At 41.7% G+C, this 20,374-nt stretch overlaps 1 protein-coding gene across 1 annotated transcript; it reads right to left on the bottom strand.

Annotated features, from left to right (window-relative positions):
• Positions 1-5,770: 5,770 nt before the first annotated feature.
• LOC311006585 (NACHT, LRR and PYD domains-containing protein 12-like) lies at positions 5,771-18,936 on the bottom strand. The gene is made up of 18 exons (XM_083999436.1): positions 18,873-18,936; positions 17,875-17,963; positions 17,326-17,630; positions 16,424-17,148; positions 15,450-16,295; positions 14,394-14,567; positions 13,095-13,271; positions 12,485-12,658; positions 12,052-12,225; positions 11,673-11,716; positions 11,284-11,366; positions 11,176-11,229; positions 9,429-9,481; positions 9,111-9,325; positions 7,950-8,224; positions 7,553-7,672; positions 7,338-7,479; positions 5,771-6,206 (listed from the first exon to the last, which is right to left on the bottom strand). The coding sequence occupies exons 2-18, from the start codon at positions 17,942-17,944 to the stop codon at positions 5,842-5,844; spliced, it is 3,996 nt and encodes a 1,331-aa protein (XP_083855562.1). The 5' UTR covers positions 17,945-17,963; positions 18,873-18,936; the 3' UTR covers positions 5,771-5,841.
• Between the last annotated feature and the right edge of the window lie 1,438 nt (positions 18,937-20,374).

Below are 20,374 nucleotides of genomic sequence, written 5' to 3'. Positions count from 1 at the left end.
TATCATAATAAACACTCATAAATTACCATAAGGCTTTATAACAATAAGCATAACATATTATAGACCATTATAACTCTATTGTAATACTTGACCTTAAGCCATTATAAAATGCTCTATGATGTGTTATGCTTATTGTTATAAAGCCTTATGATCATTTATGAGTATTTATAATGATGGTTATACACTTTTATAAGCCAATTATAACACATTATAACTATATTTACGATGCATTATCGACGTGGGCATTGTCAGCCAGTTACTAACAATTATAACGTATTATTATACCTGACCTTATAAGTCATCATAAAATGTTTTATAGTGTGTTATGATTATTGTTATAAAGCCTTATGATAATTTATGAATGTTTATAATTATAGTTATACAATGCTATAACCACATTATAACTCATTATAAGTATGGTTATAATGCATTATAGAGATAGGCGTCAAAGTCTTACCAAAATGGCTGTTAATTGGTAAATAACAGTAAATAATATGGTTAGTTAGCCAACTCCTATGTGCGACTGAATCTGATGACCATCTGACCATTTTATTTTCCTAAATGCTAGCTGACTGCCCCATTAGCTATCAAGCTAGGAAAACATGGCGTAGGCCTATTGTCATCGCAAGGATTTTTGCAGAACGGTTTAGGCTATTATAATAAAGGTGATCTACTATACTCAATAGAATACATTAGAGATCAGCTATTCCTGTGTATGACAGAGGTTTTCTTTAATGTCACAAAAAACTTCTACTATTACTACTGAATACCTATTTAATATAACTTATATTCTACTTTTTTACATTGTTGGACATTAATCTAGCACACACGTCAATCCAGATCTGTCCTGCGACACTTTTATATGGCCCTATTATGTTAATAATGGCCCACCAATATAGCATTCACATTACTCACATTACAAATCCCATAATACACTACAACAGCTACCACGGCCATGACCAAGCAATAGGCCCAAGCTGGAATGAACAAGTTTGTGACACACTGCAACATCTTTTTCCATTCTTCAAAAACGACCTCTTAGAGCCTGGATGCTCGATGGAGATTGATGCTCAGTGTGCAGATTAACATTACCATGTTTGCAATCAATGTAGCACCACTGTGTATTTTTTGTACTTTTCCCATCTTCATTTCGAACAAACTTGTTTCAGTTGTTGCTGGTATGTGAAATCTGGTGCATGTCCACTGTCTTTTCTCTCTCGCTGCTTGCTACCGATCTGCATAATAAATTACATCTATAATAACTTTTTTAATAAATTTAGCGACACCACAAAATCCTGGAGGGTCTGTAGAAATATAATAGAAAAAAAAAATAGAAAAAAGGGTAGAAAGTTATATTGAGTATTTAGTAGTATTATGTAACACAACCTCTGCAATGATAAGGAATGGCTTCTCTGCAATACATTCTATTGGTGGTGGTGATGGGGGTTCCGATGAACAAGAAAAGTGGGTGTGGCTGTTTTTTTCTCCACCAAGGAGTGTTTTGGGTGTAAAACTAATGTTTGCAATCAACTCAGAATCATGAAAAACCCCTAGTTTAACCCCTCACAAGTTACTCAAGGCCAAATTTAACATTTCGGAATGTTCAAAAATCCAGTTACCAGGTACCCCAACTTTGAGTCGTTTTTTAGGGGGTTTCCCACGGGAGTTGAATTTCAACATTTTAAGACGTCATACTACGCATGTTCCTAAAGACAACTGTGAAGAAATTTCTTGGTAAGGATTTAGTTCCCAGATTGGTCAAATATCTGCTAAAATGCCCTTACTATAAATTGTTTGTCATATTACTATTAAAGGTCCCATATTATGAAAAACTGTTTTTTTTTCTGGTCTCTACATATAAACTGATCCTCCCTGAGCCTACCAACTCCTAGAATGAGGAAAACAAACGGGTCCTGCATCGACTCTGCAGCCCACCGACTGGTAAAACGGTGCTCATACAGGCTGTTCAGACTCAGCTCCTGTGGTGATGTCACAACGGCAGTTAGGCTGGCCCCTCAGCGCGATAAAACGCCTACCACGTCTATTTCTATGGCTGCAGTGCACAGCAAGAAACTCCTGAGCTCAATTGATGAAATACCGACCAATTTTAAGTCATAAAGTGGTAATAATCGTTGCCATGTACAGTAACCATGTTACTTAAAGGTGCAGGCACAGAAACAGCTTGTTCTCAGTAGAGCTCATTTGAGTGACTTTTAGACAGCCGACATTCAGGACCACAGATCAGTTTGGGGCAATACATTTCGAATACAGTTTAGTTGGACGTCTGACAGCTGAGTGAATTTTAGTAAAAAGAGTATAATATGGGATCTTTAACTAAGTTTACTCCCTGCTTTGCCATTAACAGATATTCTATTTTACAGCCGATCTACAGGAGAAGTTCAGGAACCTCGGCATCTTTGCCCAGATTCATCTCACGATGTCTATCAGCACAGCCGTATGCGAGAGGGGCTTCTCTTGTATGAAGAGGGTGAAAAGCGACTAGGGTGACCAGGTGTCCGGATTTAGGCCGGACAGTCCGGATTTTCAATGCCCTGTCCGGCGTCCGGCGCAGCCTCAAGCCGGACGCTTATTTGTCCTCCTTTTTGGAGTTGCACCTGAACGCAACGCTGCATATCGTCCAATGGTGTAAGACTTTAGGTTTTAAGAAAAAGATTGGTTAAAAATGATTGGCTAAAAGCGGTGTCACTCGATTTCCCATTGGTTGAAAATGTAAACAAGCCGCCCCCTGTTCCCCGTGTGCGAGCTGTGTCGCTCATCTCATTAACTGAATGTTAACATGCCGAAAAGACGGACCTCATTCAATGCCGAATGGTCAAAAGAGCACACGCTTGTGAGCAAAAGTAGCAAAGACGATTTGCATGCGTATTGCACACTTTGTTGTGTTAACACACAATGAAAGGCGGCCATTGGAAGCCATGAAGCACGCCGGTGTTTTTTTTTTTTTTTTCCCTGAGCTGCTGCAGCAGGTGAAGGTGGATTTTGCTGAGGGCTGATGAGGCCGTATTGAAGAACAGGATACTGAGGACAGGGACTTGAATCAGTTAAAATACAGGTGGACTGCAGCTGCACACACACATACAGTACACAAATACACTGCAGACATGTCCCCAAAGGACTGAATCACTGTGGAATACACTGTGGACCTTTCAGTTCAATATCCACCCAAAATGGTGTTTTTTTTCTTACTGTCTTTTGTTGTTTACATAAAAGAGTTCTATATGCTTATTAAGAAGTGGAATGTGCATGGCCTGAACATTTTTTTCCGGCACATGTACCACATTGGACAAAAGTGTCCATGTCAGACATAAAGGTTAAGGCCATGTTCTGCTTTGTGGCACTGCACTTTTCAAGACAGCTGTAGGCTATTGAATAAATACAAATACTGTGAACAAATACTTTTCGCCTTCTCAGGAATATTTCTTCCTCTTCTGTTACACATACATGATATCATAGATAAATTGTCTTGTGTTGAACAGAGTATCTCAGAATCATTGTATCATGATACCATCGTTATCATGTACAAAATTGTATTGTCGTGGGGAGTACACTAGTTGTATGTTTCACTAAATGCCGCAAAGTGTCCTCCTTTTTGGTGTTGTGGAAATGGCCACCCTAAAAGCGACTGGCGGTCAAAGCTGTCAACACAAAGTCTCACTCGTCTCATGTACCTGACCATTGAGGGGCCAAATGTGGAAACCTTCAATGCAGAGAAGGCTGTATTGAGCTGGTGGCATTCAGGGCCCAGAAGCAGACGCTCAGGATAGAGACTACTGCCTGGGCATCAGGAGGGGGGCACAAAAATCAACCAACTGAGGAGATGGAGGAAGAACTGATTGTGCTTGAGTAATGCGCAGCACCGTTTGCACTTTTATGTATTTGCACTTTTTGACCTCAGTAGGCTACTGCAGTAAAGTAAATGTTGTTAAATCAGATTGTTCTTTTTCGTTATTATGGGGATCGATTCCTGGGCCAGTGGTTACAATGGTGGGGCCAGTGATGTTCAAAAGCCACTACCCCTGCTTAGCGTCAAGCCCTGTGTTGATTTTGGTGATGGCTCCAAAAAACAGGACTATGGGAATAATTTCAAAATGATAAATTGTTAACTTGCTAGTCAATAATAGCTACGTCAATTTAGTTAAGTCGCCTCAACTAGAAGACCTTCTTAGAGTTTGTGAATTCCTGTAGAACAATTGTTGATAGCCACATAAACGTTCAAAGATAAATGTAGTACAACATGTCCTCTTTCACTACAAACCACAACTTTGAGGTCCACGGATTTAAAACTGAATCACCAACCGGTTTTGTTGTGAACGACTCGAGGCTGCAGGAGAACATCCAGCATGTTCCTCTGCCGCTCGATCTCCTGTCTGAAGCCCGAAGCCTCCGCCTCGTAGCCGGCTACGACTCTGTCCACGGCCGCTAAGATTTCCTGGGAGGCGGCGGTGAGTCTCTCGGTAACGAATCCTCTCAGAAACACGACCTCAGACATTTTTACTCAAACTCTGCTCCTAATAGATCCGTATCATGGATGTATTATATTATATTATCTTCGTTCTTATTATAGACCATGGATGTATTATGTTATAGACCCATGATCCGTATGGGAGATCTGAACATGGATGTATTGGACCTGAACCGTTTCCTGCTTCTTCTTTTTACGTCGTTTTACGGCGGTTGGGCTGGCAACCAACTTAAAGGAGCATACCGCCACCCTCTGGACTGGAGTGTGAACAGGCGAATGAAACAAAATAACATAAAGAAAAGGAAAAAGAGGTCTCCGCCTCCCAAAATAGGCCTACACACTCACACACATTCTACTACAACTAGAGTGCTATTCACCGGCTCCCCATACCGTTTAAATCCTTTGTTCCAGCCCTGTCTCTTTTAGAAATAACAATACCTTTCTATACTTGATGATGTCTCACTGAGGATGCTTACGGAGAAACAGTATCTTGGCTTGCCTCGCCTGTTATTTTCTTCCTCTCCTCCTAAGCTGGACAAAAAATTAACATGTTCACTGACTCCTGATTTCCACATAAAACTCACAAACGCCCGTTGGATATTTCCCTATATGCAATGTTTTATTTAACGGTTGACATCCCACCAAACACACATTTGGAGAATGCAGTAAAGACATTTACATGTTGCTTTAAAAAGAAATACTGGCAGGGTTGGGGAAGCTAAAAAATTTACTTTTTTGCTGAGAATATTTAATAACATTTATGACTGCGTGTGATGAAATCACACCACACCCAAACTTGTTTTAAATATTTCATCTTTAGTTGCTGGCAAGTTTGTTTGTGCCTGTTGAGTTTTACTCAGTTTGTTATCCCTGCTTTCTGAAACGGGGCTCACGGGGCCCCGCCCACAGCAGGTTACAGTGGTTTGAAACTGGAAACACTGGTGCACAGGAGGCCTGGACCAGAACCATAGCACCGTGAACAAGGAGATGGAAGCAAACAAGGTGGGACAAACATTACGTTCATTTAACATTAAAAACTGTATAGAGTCCAAGAGGTGAGAAACGTCACTGAGTGATCTGCTGAGTTGATGGTAAACAGACATCATTTCTGATCATTAGTTTCTCCAAATTGTAAAAAAAAAAAAAAAAAAAAAAAAGTAAATAAAAAAATAACTCACCATAACTCAAAATTAAAAATAGAAAAAATAAATGATCAAAGACAAAAACTTAATGTCAGTCAAAATAATGTTTTGGATTTGTCATGACTTCATAATTCTGATATTCTCTTATTTCCTTTTCCTGGTTGAAACACATTTAGCTTCCTCTGGTGTCAGACACAAACACCCGACAGTCAGTTTCTATGCCAGGTTCAGCTGTGATGACAGGCAGGGATCCACTTCACACAGAACTCTGATCAGAGCTGAACAAGCTGCTTCTCCTTTTCTCAGCACGGTGTCCATCACCATTTCAGCTTTGTCCACCGTGTTTGGTATCACAGCAAAATTCACCAGTTCACGGTCAGTGACCACCCTACAGTCCAGGAGTTTGTTCAGCAGGTCACAAAGAACCGGTCCAGACACTCTCCCGACAAACTCAGTCCGTACAGACCTCAGCCTCTCTTCTTCTTCTGAGACACTTGAAGTCACAGCTGAGACACTCGCAGTCAGAACTGAGGCGCTCGGAGTCAGAGCTGAGACACTCGGAGTTGGTTCTGGACCAGGACCTGGGAGAAAGAAACATAGTAAGCACATCTGTGCTATAGAAGCATTTCAAAGACAAGTGTATGCACAGTAGTGATGCAACGGCTCCTGAAAAACAATCTGTCCTGTCTGGTTTGCTTGTCTTGGTTCAAGTCCTTAGTCCAGTAATCCAGAAGTCACCAGTGATCACACCAGGCTGACCACAACTGTAAAATCCATCCATGAGCACAAAGATTTATAGTCCATTATTGAAGGTTATATTATATTATTCATTAATTGCCCCATATACATATTGCATTGAGGTCTGGGGAAACACATACAGAACAAATACAAATTCTATTTTTTTTATTGTAAAAAAAAAAGGCCATAAGAATCATCAGTAATAAACCTTTCCGTGAGCCAACCAACCCACTATTTAGTCACCTGAACATTTTGAAATTCAGGGACTTAGTTGATTACATTACAATACAAACCATGTACAAAGCAAAAAATAAACTTCTTCCTCAAGATATCCAGAATCTGTTTAAAATGAAGGATCCCAGTTATAACCTGAGAAGACCACTATTATTTGAGAAACCAAAGACTCAAACTACTGTACTGTCTTTCTGTTAGAGGGGTTAACATCTGGAATAATTGTCCTGAAAATATTAAATTATGCTGTACTCTAGTCGGCTTTAAAAGACTTTATAAGAACAACATAATTTCTCGTTACAGTATGGAAAATTAAATTTAATGATTTTGTACTATTTTGGGTTATGCACTGTGTACAATTCTTTATTTTGTTGAGATCAGAAATTTAAGTGTACTGATTAATTTCAAATGTATGTGATCTGATCCTTTTGTATTAATGCATATAATTTTTTAAGGTAAAAGGGGTAGGGGTATATAAGCTTTGGCTTCAACCTACACCCTTTCGGTTATATAAGCTTGATATATACCGAAATAAATAAATTCATTCATTCATTCATTCATTCAGGTCTTTAGCTCCCTCATGAAGCTTCTTGGTCCTGTTCTTTACCATTTCCCAGGAGTTTAACTACTGGTCAGCAAGAATGGACCACAGAATAAAAGCAGACAGAAGGTGATCTCACGCCCAATAAGAACAGAGACATCACTCATCAGTCAGCTTTACATCAGGTGGATGAAGACTTTACCTGGAAGAGGAACTAGACACTTCCACACAGCCGTCTCGTTTTCTTCTCGGACCTCTACATTAACAAACTCTGTGCTTGAAGGCAGGATGATCTGAAACGTTGGGGCGTAATTTGGTCCGTAGTCCAGGACAAAGTCATCTTTCTGCAAACCAGCAGCACACGTGTCAGTGTCAACAGTTTGATGAATCATGTCAGTTTTAGTTTGAAACACTCACCTCAGGCTGGACTATGTCGGCCTGTGGACAGTGAACTGTGTAAGTTTTATTCTTGACGAGTGTGCACCTGGAAGGCGTCTGGATGAACACATTTCCATATTTGATTTGCATCTGTGTCACCTAGAGAACAATCAAAACATGTCATTAGAGTCGGACCTGAGGCTTAGCAAACAGACTGGACAAAAAGGACAGACTGCCCTCTGTGAGGTTACACTGATCTTGTAACTTCATCTTTGAGTTTGGTGAATGTATGTGTAAAATGTGCAGAAGATCTGAGACAAGGTGAGCATGAGACAATATAAATTGTCATCAGGTGAGTAACTCTATCACTAATGTTTGATAGCGATGAACTTAAAGTGAAGCAAAGTGAAGCTCCGCCCACTTCCTATAGTCTTACCTCGTTCAGGTGGACGTTACTTGGCAGCAGAAACACATTGAGGCTTTGCATCCGTGCCGTGAGGTTTGGTTTTCGGAACAGCTGAACTTGGCTGCAAACTGACTTCATGTTGTTCCACAACCTCCATATAAGATCCTGAACCCAGACCAGGCCAAAGAGAGAGAGATGAGGGACTGAGATGATCACATGAGTGTCTGTGATCTCCAGTGGGTTGATGAAGCTCATTCCATCATCAGTGATGTGGGCGACAGTCAGCAGACCGTTACAGAGCAGAGCTGTGAAAACACGCAGACAACCACCTCGTTACAGCAGTGGTGATCATTTCAGACACTGTTGTCCACATCAGGAAATTCAGTAACACAGTGTATTGGAAAAATAAATTTTATTGACCCTGTAGCACCACATTATGTAATAACGTAATAATGTAAAAAATTAGCTATAATAATCTGCCACATTTTGTAATACAATTCTTGAATGTAATATGTATGAAAGTTGTTACATAATTCACCAAATTATTACATTTTCTACATTAAAAAAAGTGCAACACTCCCATGGTGTAATAATTCGGTGCATTATGTAACAACTTATTAGAAAATATGGCAAAGTTTATTCCATATTGCGTTCAAGAATTTATTGCAAAATGTGGCAGATTATTACAGAATGCCGTGTTATTACATCATGTATTACATTATTACATAATGCAATGCTATATCCTTTACTTATGATTTGTTTAAGGTTGTAAACTTTTATGTATGGTAGAAACTTTGGAATGTGTGTTTAGAAATTTTGACAACCCCCTGTGGCTGTTTTTGTTACGTTAACATAGTGCGAAGCCATGTATGGAGTAGCTGTCAAGGAAGTGACGTATGTATCACAGGTGTTGAACATTGTGATGTGTATATGAGCAAGTTCCTGTTTGAATTTCATTGCACTTTTCCATTCTGGTAACCACAGAGGTTGCAGTTCGGGAACGTCCATTTGCAAGTGTATTAAACCAGCAAGACACTCATCTTGTTTGCGAGTACTACGTTTTTGAAATTCCCACAACACACTGTAAGAGAGAAGCTATTTCATTCAATATCATAAATATACACATCCATTAGATGGTCACAACTTCAGTTGTATCATACATTTCCCAAACAAACACAGCCATTTGCTCACCATCCTTTGTTTCACAATGTGGGAGGTGGAGCTGACGGACGGCATCCTCAGGACACTGGATACTGAACAGCGGCCCTGCAGCAACCTTGCCAACTGATTGGAGGAGACAATCATCCCATTGGACAGTCCAGTAGAGCAGCTCCGCCCGCTGAGCCATAACAAACACCAGTCCAGTTGAAGTACACTGGAACTGTCCTGAACCAGGACACCTGAACCTGTGGGACACAGAAGGGTGAGTGACCACCTCAGACCCTGAGATTAAAAAGGTTCAACTTTTGCTAAAACATTGTGTTGCTTTGCAGTTTGTTACATGTTTACCTGTATGAGACTTGTGTGGATTCAGTGTCCAGTTCAGGATTGAAGCTTGACGGCTGTGATTCAGAGAGAAAAAAACATTAGTAATATTCAGCTTCATCTTTTACTATTTTTATTATTATTCCCTTCATCCCATCAAGGTCAAGGGCATGGAGAGGACTGAGAGGTCCATGTTCAGAGTCTCTGTTGCAGATGCAGCCATTAGGAGCTGTGTGATCAGTGTCTTGTCAACTCATCCATCCAGTGCTGACTGAAACCACAATCCAAACAATGAGGTTCTACACTGAAGGCCTCATCGTTGTTCACAGCACAGGACATTTTCTCTTGGTATTTGTTTGTCCTCTATTGAGCCCTTAGAGGAACTATGCAAGTCTGGTCGCATTTCCGCCGTTTTGCTAACCCTCCTCCGGGCCATGTGCATTTTCTTTTAACAAAACCGGCAAAAAATCAATCCACGGAGCGGTGGATAACTTTATATAACATATACAATGTTACAACATGTATATTTGTGTAGTCTTAACTGTCATAAACAAAAGACTGCGGGTTACGGAGCCCATTTGTGTCACAGTGCGCAGAGATGAGAGCTGGAACACAGAGGCGGTGGCCAGGTACTACACTGATGTTGTAAGGTTGGTTTTCAGCCATGATACGCCAGGTGGAAGACAGAAGACAGAGAGCCTCCATTCTCACTCGTAACAAGTTACAAGTCATTTATTTAACCATCACAATTACTCTGAAGCTTTTTAATTAAGGTAAAAATTAGGGTTGCACGGTATACCGGTACTAGATTGGTACCGGGGTACTAACGCATTTAAAACGGTACCATACTGCGCTTAGATGGGACCGGTACTTTCATTCTGCGCCGCCAGCAGCGGTGACGTCGCCGCGTGAAGTCGCCGCATTGTAATTTGAGCCGCGAGGAGCGAGAGAGCGAGTCACAAACGAAGCAAGGTGCTTTTTATCATTACCGTTACAGCGCCACCTGTCCATGTGCCTGTGTTTGTGTGTGTGTCTGTGTGTGTGCGCCGCGCGCGAGAGAGAGAGACGGCCGCCACAGCCTCGTTAATAAGTTTTGTTTTTACCGCGGATCACCACTGGCTGCATGCTCTCTCTGTCTCTCTCTCTCTGTCTCTCTCTCTCTCTCTCTCTCTCTGTGAGTGAGTGAGCACGGCGAAGCAGCGCTACGCAGAGATGAATTAACGGAACGATATTGCGTTGATGGGGGTGGGGGGAACAGAATCAATTTGGTCTACATATGGGAAACAATAGGTGTATGTTTGAGTAACATGAACATTTGTGTTTCATTCTATAAACTACTGATAACAATTTCTCCCAAAAATTACAACTGGTCAAAATAACAAAAAAAGATGCAGTGTTTTCAGACCTCAAATAATGCAAACAAGTTGATATTCATGTTTAAACAGACATTTTTTAATTTAGGAAGAGTTCAGATTAATATAGATGGAATGTTAATCCTGCAGCAGCAGTAACTGTTTACTGATTTCCTGTTTTATGGTCCAAAATTTTTCTATTAAAATAAAGCCAATAATGACATTTTTTGTGTTCTCTTTTTATGTGGAAAAGTACCGAAAAGTATCGAAAAGTATCGAAAAACATGTTGGTACCGATACCGGTACCAAAATGTTGGTATCGTGACAACACTAGTAAAAATGTAGCATAGCCACGGGAGAAATCCTGCTTAGTTCTTTTAATCTGTCTGGAAAATCAGGACAGAATGATTTTCTCTTACCTTCAGCTTTGAGTCATCCTCAGAGACCTTCAGCTTTGAGTTATCCTCGGAGACCTTCAGCTTTGAGTTATCCTCAGAGACCTTCAGCTTTGAGTTATCCTCGGAGACCTTCAGCTTTGAGTCGTCCTCAGAGACCTTTATGTTTGGGTCGTCATCAGAGACCTTCAGCTTTGAGTCTTCCTCAGAGACACCTGTTGGAATAAAAGAAGGTAAATAATCTTAGTGATATTTCAACCTTTAAACCTGCTTTATAGAATGAAAAAGATAGACAGATACCCGTTACAGATATTACTAGAAGAGTGGAGTCAGTTGGACAGTTTCTGATATGAAAGACTAATACACATTGAAACTGAAATTTCACTTCATGTGCTTTGCCTATGATGACCCTGTCTGTTATCTTTTATTTCATTAGTTGTGTAAAAAATAATGTTGATCAAATTAATCCAGACTCATTAACAGTCAGGCTGATGAAGAGGAGGCAGAGTTTCAGTACTCACAGGTTTTGTCTCTGGAAGCTGTAATCTTTTTGTACCAGCTAATCCTGTAGGAACAAACACAAAGTGAGTTTGTTTATTACACAACCAGCAAAGTGGTCTGACTGGAAGAAACGTTTCTTCACGTTTCTTCACTTCTACAGCTACTAAACTGGACGCACAAACGGAAGTGGCAATATTTCCAAAATAAAACGGCCGGAAGTGTAAATTAGACAAAACAAAAGATTTTATATTTTTTCAATCTCTTTCTATGATCTGGTACCAAATGATCCACAGAAAAGGGGTTGGGAACCACTGATCTACAGCACCCGCCTAAATAAATCTGCACTGAGAATGACAACAGTGATGAAAGCAGAATGGACTGATCCATCCCTCTACTGACCTCACAGTCTCCAGTCTACAGTCTGGACTCTCCACAAGAGCACAAAGATCCGTCAGCTCCGAATCCTGCAGGTTGTTGTCACTCAGGTCCAGGTGTCTCAGGTGGGAGGGGTTGGACTTCAGAGCTGATACCAGAGAAGAACAGCTGATCTCTGACAAACTGCAGCCCTCTAGTCTAAATAAAGAATAAAAGAAGTGAGTTGAGGACAACGTTCCTTGTTGACAGCGTTCAGTGTTTCATCATCTGTTCAGAGCTGAAGAAGGTTTAGAAAGAGCAAGTTTAGAAAATGAAAGTCAAACAGCTGAAGCAACAGGAAGCAGGTTAACACAGTCCCATCCAGAGATAGAAAACAGCTCATTAATTCATGAGAAACTCAGTGTCAACACAACTTTCACGTCACATTCATCTGAGCACAGAAATAATGGAGTCTGACCTCAGAGTCTCCAGTCTACAGTCTGGACTCCCCAGAAAACCACACAGATACGTCACTCCTGAATCCTGCAGCCTGTTGGAGCTCAGGTCCAGGTGTATCAGGTGGGAGGGGTTGGACTTCAGAGCTGAGACAAGAGAAAAACAGCTGATCTCTGACAAACTGCAGCCCCTCAATCTGAATAAAGAATAAAAGAAGAGAGTTGAGGAAAAAGTTGTTGACAACAACAGCTGGCTAAGCACAGAGACAGAAAAACCTGCTGACTGATTTCACACATGCTCCAACTTCCTGCTCCAACTTCTTCAATGAAACCAGCTCACACACAACTTGTTACTATGACATGTTGGGCTGGCTGGAAAAAAATCTATTCTCCCATTCAAATCCATTTCGAATTGAATAATCCAATGTGGACTCATAAAAGCTGAGATTGATTTATTAACACACCCTCCTGTGGCTAACACAAGATGTGGTCAGGTGAGTGCAGGTGTAGAGCTGCTGGTATCACCTGAACAAAGATCCAACAGCTTTGTTTTCTTGAAATGATGAAATAAAATAAAATAAAATCCAGTTGAAATGTGAAACGTTTTTATCACTAGAAGATCTGATCACTGACCCCAGAGTCTCCAGTCTACAGTCTGGACTCTCCAGAAAACCACTCAGACCCTTCACTCCTGAATCCTGCAGCTTGTAGTTGTTGCTCAGGTCCAGGTGTCTCAGGTGGGAGGGGTTGGACTTCAGAGCTGAGCCCAGAGAAGAACAGCTGGTCTCTGACAAACTACACCATTCCAATCTGAATAAAGAATAACAGATGTAGATCAAGTCAGTGACAATAGATCAGGAGGTAGACACACTTGCCCTCTCTAATGTCTCATTGGATGTATGAATGTGTGTGAATGATTAGCCTCCAAGCATGTCTGCGCACTTTGAGTGATCCAAGTGACTAGAAAAGCGCTAAGTGCAGGTCTATTTACCATTTACCATCAATGATTAAAGCAGAAGTAAGCGATCCGGTCGTTTTGGCTAATGCTGCGTTCCAGGCAGGCTTTTGAAACCGTATATTACAGCTTCAAGTCACGACTTACGACTTTGTAGCGTTCCAGGCAACCCGCAACTCGCGTTTCTCCGACCTGTTTTACCTGTGAAAGTGCACTATAACGGCCACTCGTAACTTCCGACCCGTGAACTCGTACCAGATCGAACTGGTACGACTTCACAGGTCGGAAAAACACGAGTTACGGGTTGCCTTGAACACACCATAACGTCTTGTCAGCCAATGGAGTTAGCAGCCCCCGCCCTCGTCCCTTCGTCGCCACATTCACGCGCATCCCTTGGCTGCACACACAGCCCTTCATGCCGTTCTCTCTCCTCATTGGATAAAACTTGTAGGATACGAGAAAAGTTTTCTCCTCGGCTCAGAGCAGAGCAGAGTGACTGAGAGACCCATGTTTCGGTCCAAACGCTCTATGTAAGTGATTGCTGTCGGAAGATATAACTATTTAAGACTTATATTAACACAAAAATATCGCTTACTTCTGCTTTAATGCCTGAATGAGTAGAGGGACTGATGTTTCTAGAAATCTCCAAACTGCTGCTGTTCATCATCATCACTGCTGTGACTACAGCTTATTTGTTGAAGACAGTTGCAGCGTCTGTCATGTTTGAATCAGCAGCAGAACATCTGTGAGTTTGATCTTCATCAAGTTTCTGATTTGAAGATCGAAATATAGATTTGAAAAACCAGAGAACTTCTCTCCATCACAAACACTATGACTGGTCTCACCTTCATGTAGTAATAACAACACTGAGTCCCTTCTCTTCTCCAGCTCTTTGTTGAAATCCTCAACCAATGAACAAGTGAAACTTCAAACATTTGACCTGAACACAGACAAAAAACTACAACAGACAAACTGACCTCAGACTCTCCAGTTTACAGTTTGGACTCTCCAGTCCAGCACACAGAACATTCACTCCTGAATCCTGTAGGCTGTTGTCACTCAGGTTCAGCTGTGTCAGGTGGGAGGGGTTGGACTTCAGAGCTGAGGCCACAATTTCGCAGTGAGTCTCTGAGAGTTCACAGTCACGTAGTCTGTGATTAGAGAAAACATCAAATCTGTTGTAAATGTAAATAGTGGTGAAAATACTGATATATACCTGATTATACCTGATTTGGTGGGCCCTGTTTTCCTCATGAAGGTATAATAGAACAGAATACAACTTTATTTCTCCCAGATAAATAAGAAAGACTAGTTGAAGACTCTAATCACGTACGTGTTTAGTGCACGAAGAGTACGGTACGCGCAGAGGCGGGAGGGAGGGACAGAGACGGCAGTTTGATGTACGTACACATCACCATCCAACTGACTTGAATGTCGCGTTCAAGATGATTAGATGGAGTGTAAACTTTACAGGATTGTCTTTCCCACAGGTGACTGACTTTTTTCATTTTTGTGAAAAAGCCTTCAATTAATTGGTTGCAGTGTGTAGGAGGATTTCAAACAATTTAGTAAAAGATGCTCCAGAATAGGATCTCCAACCCTTCCTTTAACCTGCATAGGCCTCGCACAAGGGATTCCTTGCTCCAGAGACCACCCAGAGCTGAGGGGGAGCGGTCGGTTCGGTGGACTCTGACAGGTCCACCGAACCGACCAGCTGATAAATGACACGTCAGCAGCACGTCGGATGACGCTTCTGAGGAAGACTGGAGTCACAGTCGAAACTGTCAAGCAGGTTACATCATTCTTGATTTTATTGTCTGAACACAAGAAAAATATAACTAATAGCCTCGCGTCTGCATTATGGGCCCAATTTTCAATCTCTACTAAACAGATGATGGGGGGTTGTAAACGACCACCCTAATTCAAACTAAGAACGGTGAAAACTGTGTTAATCTGGACTTGACTAAACTACCAATCTGATCCACTGATCAATAATGGTATAATGGTATAATAATGGTCATGTCTGGACTCACCCAGCCTTTCTGCAGTTCCTCACGGCTGGGATTAGTCTACGTCGTCCCTGAACTGATGTTTTGTACTCCCTCAGGTTCAACTCATCCAGAACCTGCTCCGACATCTGCAGCATGTAGGCCAGAGCTGAGCACTGGATCTCAGAAAGGAACTTCTCTGATCTGTTTTCTGACTCCAGGAACAGTTGGATCTCCTGATGAACTGACTGGTCATTCATCTCCGTCAGACAGTGGAAGATGTTGATGCTTCTGTCAGGAGACATTTCATCACTGTTCATCTTCTTCAGGTTGTTGATGATTCTCTGGATGGTTTCTGGACTGTTCTTTGTCTGACCCAGCAGATCCCCTAACAGCCTCTGGTTGGACTCCACAGACAGGCCATGAAGGAAGCGAACAAACAGGTCCAGGTGACCATTTTGACTTCTGAGGGATTTCTCCATGGCTCTCCTCAGGAAGTCATCCAGGGGGTGACGACTGCCTACAGTTGATCCAAAAATCATTGGAACCAAAGACTTTATGCAGTCTTCTCCCAGGAAGTTCTCCAGGACCTCTTTGTTCATGTTGCTGTAACAGTGGAACATGTAGACTGCAGCCAGAAACTCCTGAACACTCAGATGAATGAAGCAGTAGACTGTTTTCTGGAAGATCACACTCTCTCTTTTGAAGATCTCAGTACAGAGTCCTGAGTTCACCAAGGCCTCTGTGACATCCAGACCACACTGCTCCAGGTCTTCTTGGTAGAACATGATGTTTCCTTTCTCCAGCTGTTCAAACGCCAGCCTCCCCAGCTTCAGAAGAACTTCCCCGTCGGCCTCCGTCAGCTCCTGTGGACTCGCCTCATGTCCCTCACTAGAGGTTGATGGACGACATCCTACAAACAATATATGACATTGCTGTAAACAAACAAGTCCACAAGTTGAAGATATTTTCTTCAACTTGTGGACTGTTTCGGCAGGGTTAGGGTTAGGGTTACTCACTCACCGTACTTATTCTTCTTCCGCTTTGTCTGGACCAGCAGGAAGTGTGAGAACAGGTCAGTCATGGTCTTGGGCAGCTCTCCTCTCTGCTCTGTGGTCAACATGTGCTCCAGAACTGTAGCACTGATCCAGCAGAAGACTGGGACTTGACACATGATGTGGAGGGTCCTGGACGTCTTGATGTGTGAGATCATTCTGCTGGACAGATCTTCATCACTGGACCTCCTCCTGAAGTACTCCTCTATCTGGGCGTCAGTGAAGCCTCGGACCTCTGTTACCCTGTCAACACATGAAGGAGGGATCTGATTGGCTGCCGCAGGTCTGGAGGTGATCCAGACCAGAGCCGAGGGAAGCAGATTCCCCTGGATGAGGTTTGTCAGCAGCACATTGACTGATGACGTCTGTGTGACGTCAGACACAACCTCCCTGCTGTTGAAGTCCAGTGACAGTCGGCTTTCATCCAGGCCGTCAAAGATGAAGAGAAGTTTACAGACAGCCAGCTGCTCTGCTGTGACATTCTGTAATGTTGGATGGAAAACATGGAGCAGCCTGAGAAGACTCAACCGCTGATCTCTGATCAGGTTCAGCTCCCTGAACGAAAACAGGACCAGCAGACTGACATCTTGATTCTCCAAGCCCTCGGCCCAGTCCAGAGTGAACTTCTGCACCGAGAAGGTTTTTCCAACGCCAGCGACGCCGTTGGTCAAAACCACTCTGATGGGTCTCTGTTGGACAGGTGAGACCGTAGAGACGTCCTCTCTCTGTTGGACAGGTGAGACTGTAGTGACATCCTCTTTCTGTTGGCGATGCAAATGTTTAGAGAACCTATGTCTCAGTTTGACAAAAAAGTTTTCAGGGTCTTTTTTTGTCTGTTGGACAGGTGAGACTGTAGAAACGTCCACTCTCTGTTGGACAGGTGAGACTGTAGAGACATTGTCTCTCTGTTGGACAGGGAAGTCTTTAAAGATGTCGTTGCACTTGATTGGAGTGTCATGTAGGGTGTTCTTCTTGGACGTTGTCTCCAGCTGTCTCACCTCATGTTGGGTATTGACCTCTTCACTCTGTCCCTCTGTGATGTAGAGCTCAGTGTAGACCCTGTTGAGGAGGGTTCCACTTCCTTTTCCCTCAGTTCCTTCAGTCACTCGTTCACATCTGCTCCTCAGACTGATCTTATGTTGATCTAAAACCTCCTGCAGACCACGACCTGCTGAGAGACAAGAAACAGAGTCAGACTGAAGACAGAGGGTCTGACGATCTGATCGGATTATTTGCATCATCTACAGAAAAACTAAAAACAAAGAGAAGGTTTGAATCATCATCTTAAATGTCAGTGCTGTGTGATGGAACAAGGAGAAAACAACAGGTCCTGCTTTCAGAAACAACCACATCAGCAGACAGATGTTCAGTCTCACTTTGTACACAGCTGCTCTGATTGGCTGTCTGCAGCTCACCTCGAGTTCTGGGACAGATGGATCCTGGAGACTCTGCTCCGTCCTCATCTTCGTCCAAACGGACACTCATCTTCAGGACTTCAGTCAGTCTGAGAGGTAAGCAAATGTGTGATCACTCACACACACAAAAAAAACACTTAAAGTACCTGACATTTGTACTAAAGTATAAAAAGTAATTTTCTGATATAAAACGTAGGCCAAGTATTAGAAGAAGAAGTATTTAAACAAAGGGAGCGGTTAGGATTTTGATTATGACATTTATTGTGGCTTCCTTATGTGTTCACACCGAGCTCAAGTAAAATATTCGTCTCGCTCTACTCACGCGAGATTGCCCGCTTGAGTGCAATATTTTGAACTTGCGCGAACAGTAAAAGCATAATATCCAGGTACAGTATGAGAGTCACAGCAGTCTCCCAGACCGTCATAAATAAGTGCTTCAGTGATAACAAGGTAGCATTATAAAAATTATTTGGTCTGGAGTCCAGGGCTGTTTTCTAGTGACATATTGTCTTCTTGAGCTATAACCTCTGTAAAATAAATATTGTAAATGTTTCATGTTTAAATGTAGGCTAGATATTGTTTGTTTACAAATGATGACAATACGTAGGTTACATAAGTACATGGAATAACTGTATGAATCACAATGATTTCTGATCAGAGTGACTGCTGACTCCTGGCTGTTATCCTAGACCTAGAGCAAGCTAGAGAAATCATAACCTGCCCAGGATAAGTTTGGCTGTCTAACAACCGACTTGACACCCAATTCATTCAGGATAACCCCGGCTCGATCCCTTATCTAGGTTTTGAACAACGGGCTTCTGGACAGTCCATCGACGGACGGATTAAAAATCAATAATCATGTCAGCGTGAGTGAAACAACAGTCTTGTGTGTTTGTAGTTGAAGAGCCCCTCCCTACTAATTTCCTCATTATTCCTCCTTTTCCTCAGTGTCACACACTCTCACTTCTATGAACAACAATAATATTGTGTTAACTTACCTGCCTCAGACTTCAGTTTTTCTCCTTCTGCCCTCAAACAGACTTCGGCGTCTACACCTGTTTGACACTGGCTCATTCTTGCTCTCTACATGCTCCAGGGTGAAAAGTTCAGCCGTCGACTTCCAGGCTGCTCGGGTGAATCACTCCGCTGCTTTGCCGCTTGCGGTTGAGGGTGGCGCTTGTGCAGCCTCCCTTACGGGAAAAAACAAAATATTGCAATATATTGGAAAATATCATGTGATGTATTAGGCAATATATTCCCATATATGGGATTTAATATTTATATTTTCCAATATATTGCAATATATGCATGTCATATGTGTATTGAAAAATATATTGAGATCAAGACCAAAAAGGTAGGCTACTAGCTATATTTTTAAATGTATATAGTTAGTCGACGGCTGAAGGCAGTTGAAGTCACATGACTCTGAGTGTGTTGTTCACTTAAAAAAAACATTTAAACTAGTTGTTATTGTATTGTCTGTTGTTTGAAATGGCAACTAATGTGTTTTGTACTCCGACTTTGTCTCCAGCTTCATATAAATAGGCCTAATATAATGTTGATGGTCGTTTTGACAGAAAGAAGAGAAGTGACTTGATACAGGTAGAATGGCGCCATCTGCTGGACAACTGATGGTATCACACCTGTATGGATTAATTCAATGTGAGCACATGAATAAATAGTGAGCTATGGAATTACTTTTGTATCAAATCAATTCAAACAAAATCTCTTCAATGTCTCAAACTCACTGAAGCAAAAAGCTGTAGGCTAATCTCAAAAGCAAAATGTCTAACTTGAAAACAAATTACAAATATATTGGTCCTTTTGATAAATATGTTTTTGTTTATGGTTCGCTGTGCAAAACACAGATGACAACAATGCAGACAATAAACAGTGGTGTAAACAATGGACATAAATGCAGATGTTAACAGTCTAAAAAAGCAATAAATAATTAATAAATTAATCACACTGTGCTGCTGCTGCTGGACCAAGATGGCTAAAGTGCTCTGTAAAATTAAAGTGTGCAGCGCAATAAGCTACCTCTTGTAAGAGTTGAGGAGGGAGACAGCAGTTGGAATAAAGGATTGTTTATATCTGTTGGTTTTAATTGGTGGAAGTCTGAAAGGGGAACCTGAAGGAAGAAGCTCAAATTGTTGATCTAATGTAGCCTATGGGAGCTGTCAGACAGGATGGATTTTACCTTATTGTACACCTTTTTTGTACATATCCTGCAGGGTTTCCTGGTCCATGCCAATTATTTTACAGCAGACGTTGACCACCCTTGGCAATACATTTTTGTTTTTGATATTAAGAGATTGAAACCAACAGATAAAAGACAAAGTAAGCATAGACTCAACAAAAGAACAATAAAACATATTCAGCAGGGTCCTGTCAACCTGGAAATGTAATTAGTTAAAATTAGTTTCCGAAGGAAGAGGCGCTGCTGCCTCTCCTTATACACTGAATCAGTGTTAAAGGTCAGGTTTTTATCGAGAATAGT

The sequence above is a fragment of the Trachurus trachurus genome, assembly GCF_905171665.1.
Source record: "Trachurus trachurus genome assembly, chromosome: 23".
Lineage (NCBI taxonomy): Eukaryota > Metazoa > Chordata > Actinopteri > Carangiformes > Carangidae > Trachurus > Trachurus trachurus.
This window is presented reverse-complemented; position numbering and strand designations above follow the sequence as displayed.

What these genes read in the sequence shown, in the direction of transcription:
- LOC311006585 (XM_083999436.1), bottom strand. Translation starts at nt 17,944, where the DNA reads ATGAGTGTCCGTTTGGACGAAGATGAGGACGGAGCAGAGTCTCCAGGA. An exon ending in CATCTGTCCCAGAACTCGAG is followed by an intron (nt 17,631 to 17,874) that starts GTGAGCTGCAGA and finishes CTTGTCTCTCAG; the next exon opens with CAGGTCGTGGTCTGCAGGAG. An exon ending in AGGACGACTCAAAGCTGAAG is followed by an intron (nt 11,230 to 11,283) that starts GTCTCCGAGGAT and finishes TCAAAGCTGAAG; the next exon opens with GTCTCCGAGGATAACTCAAA.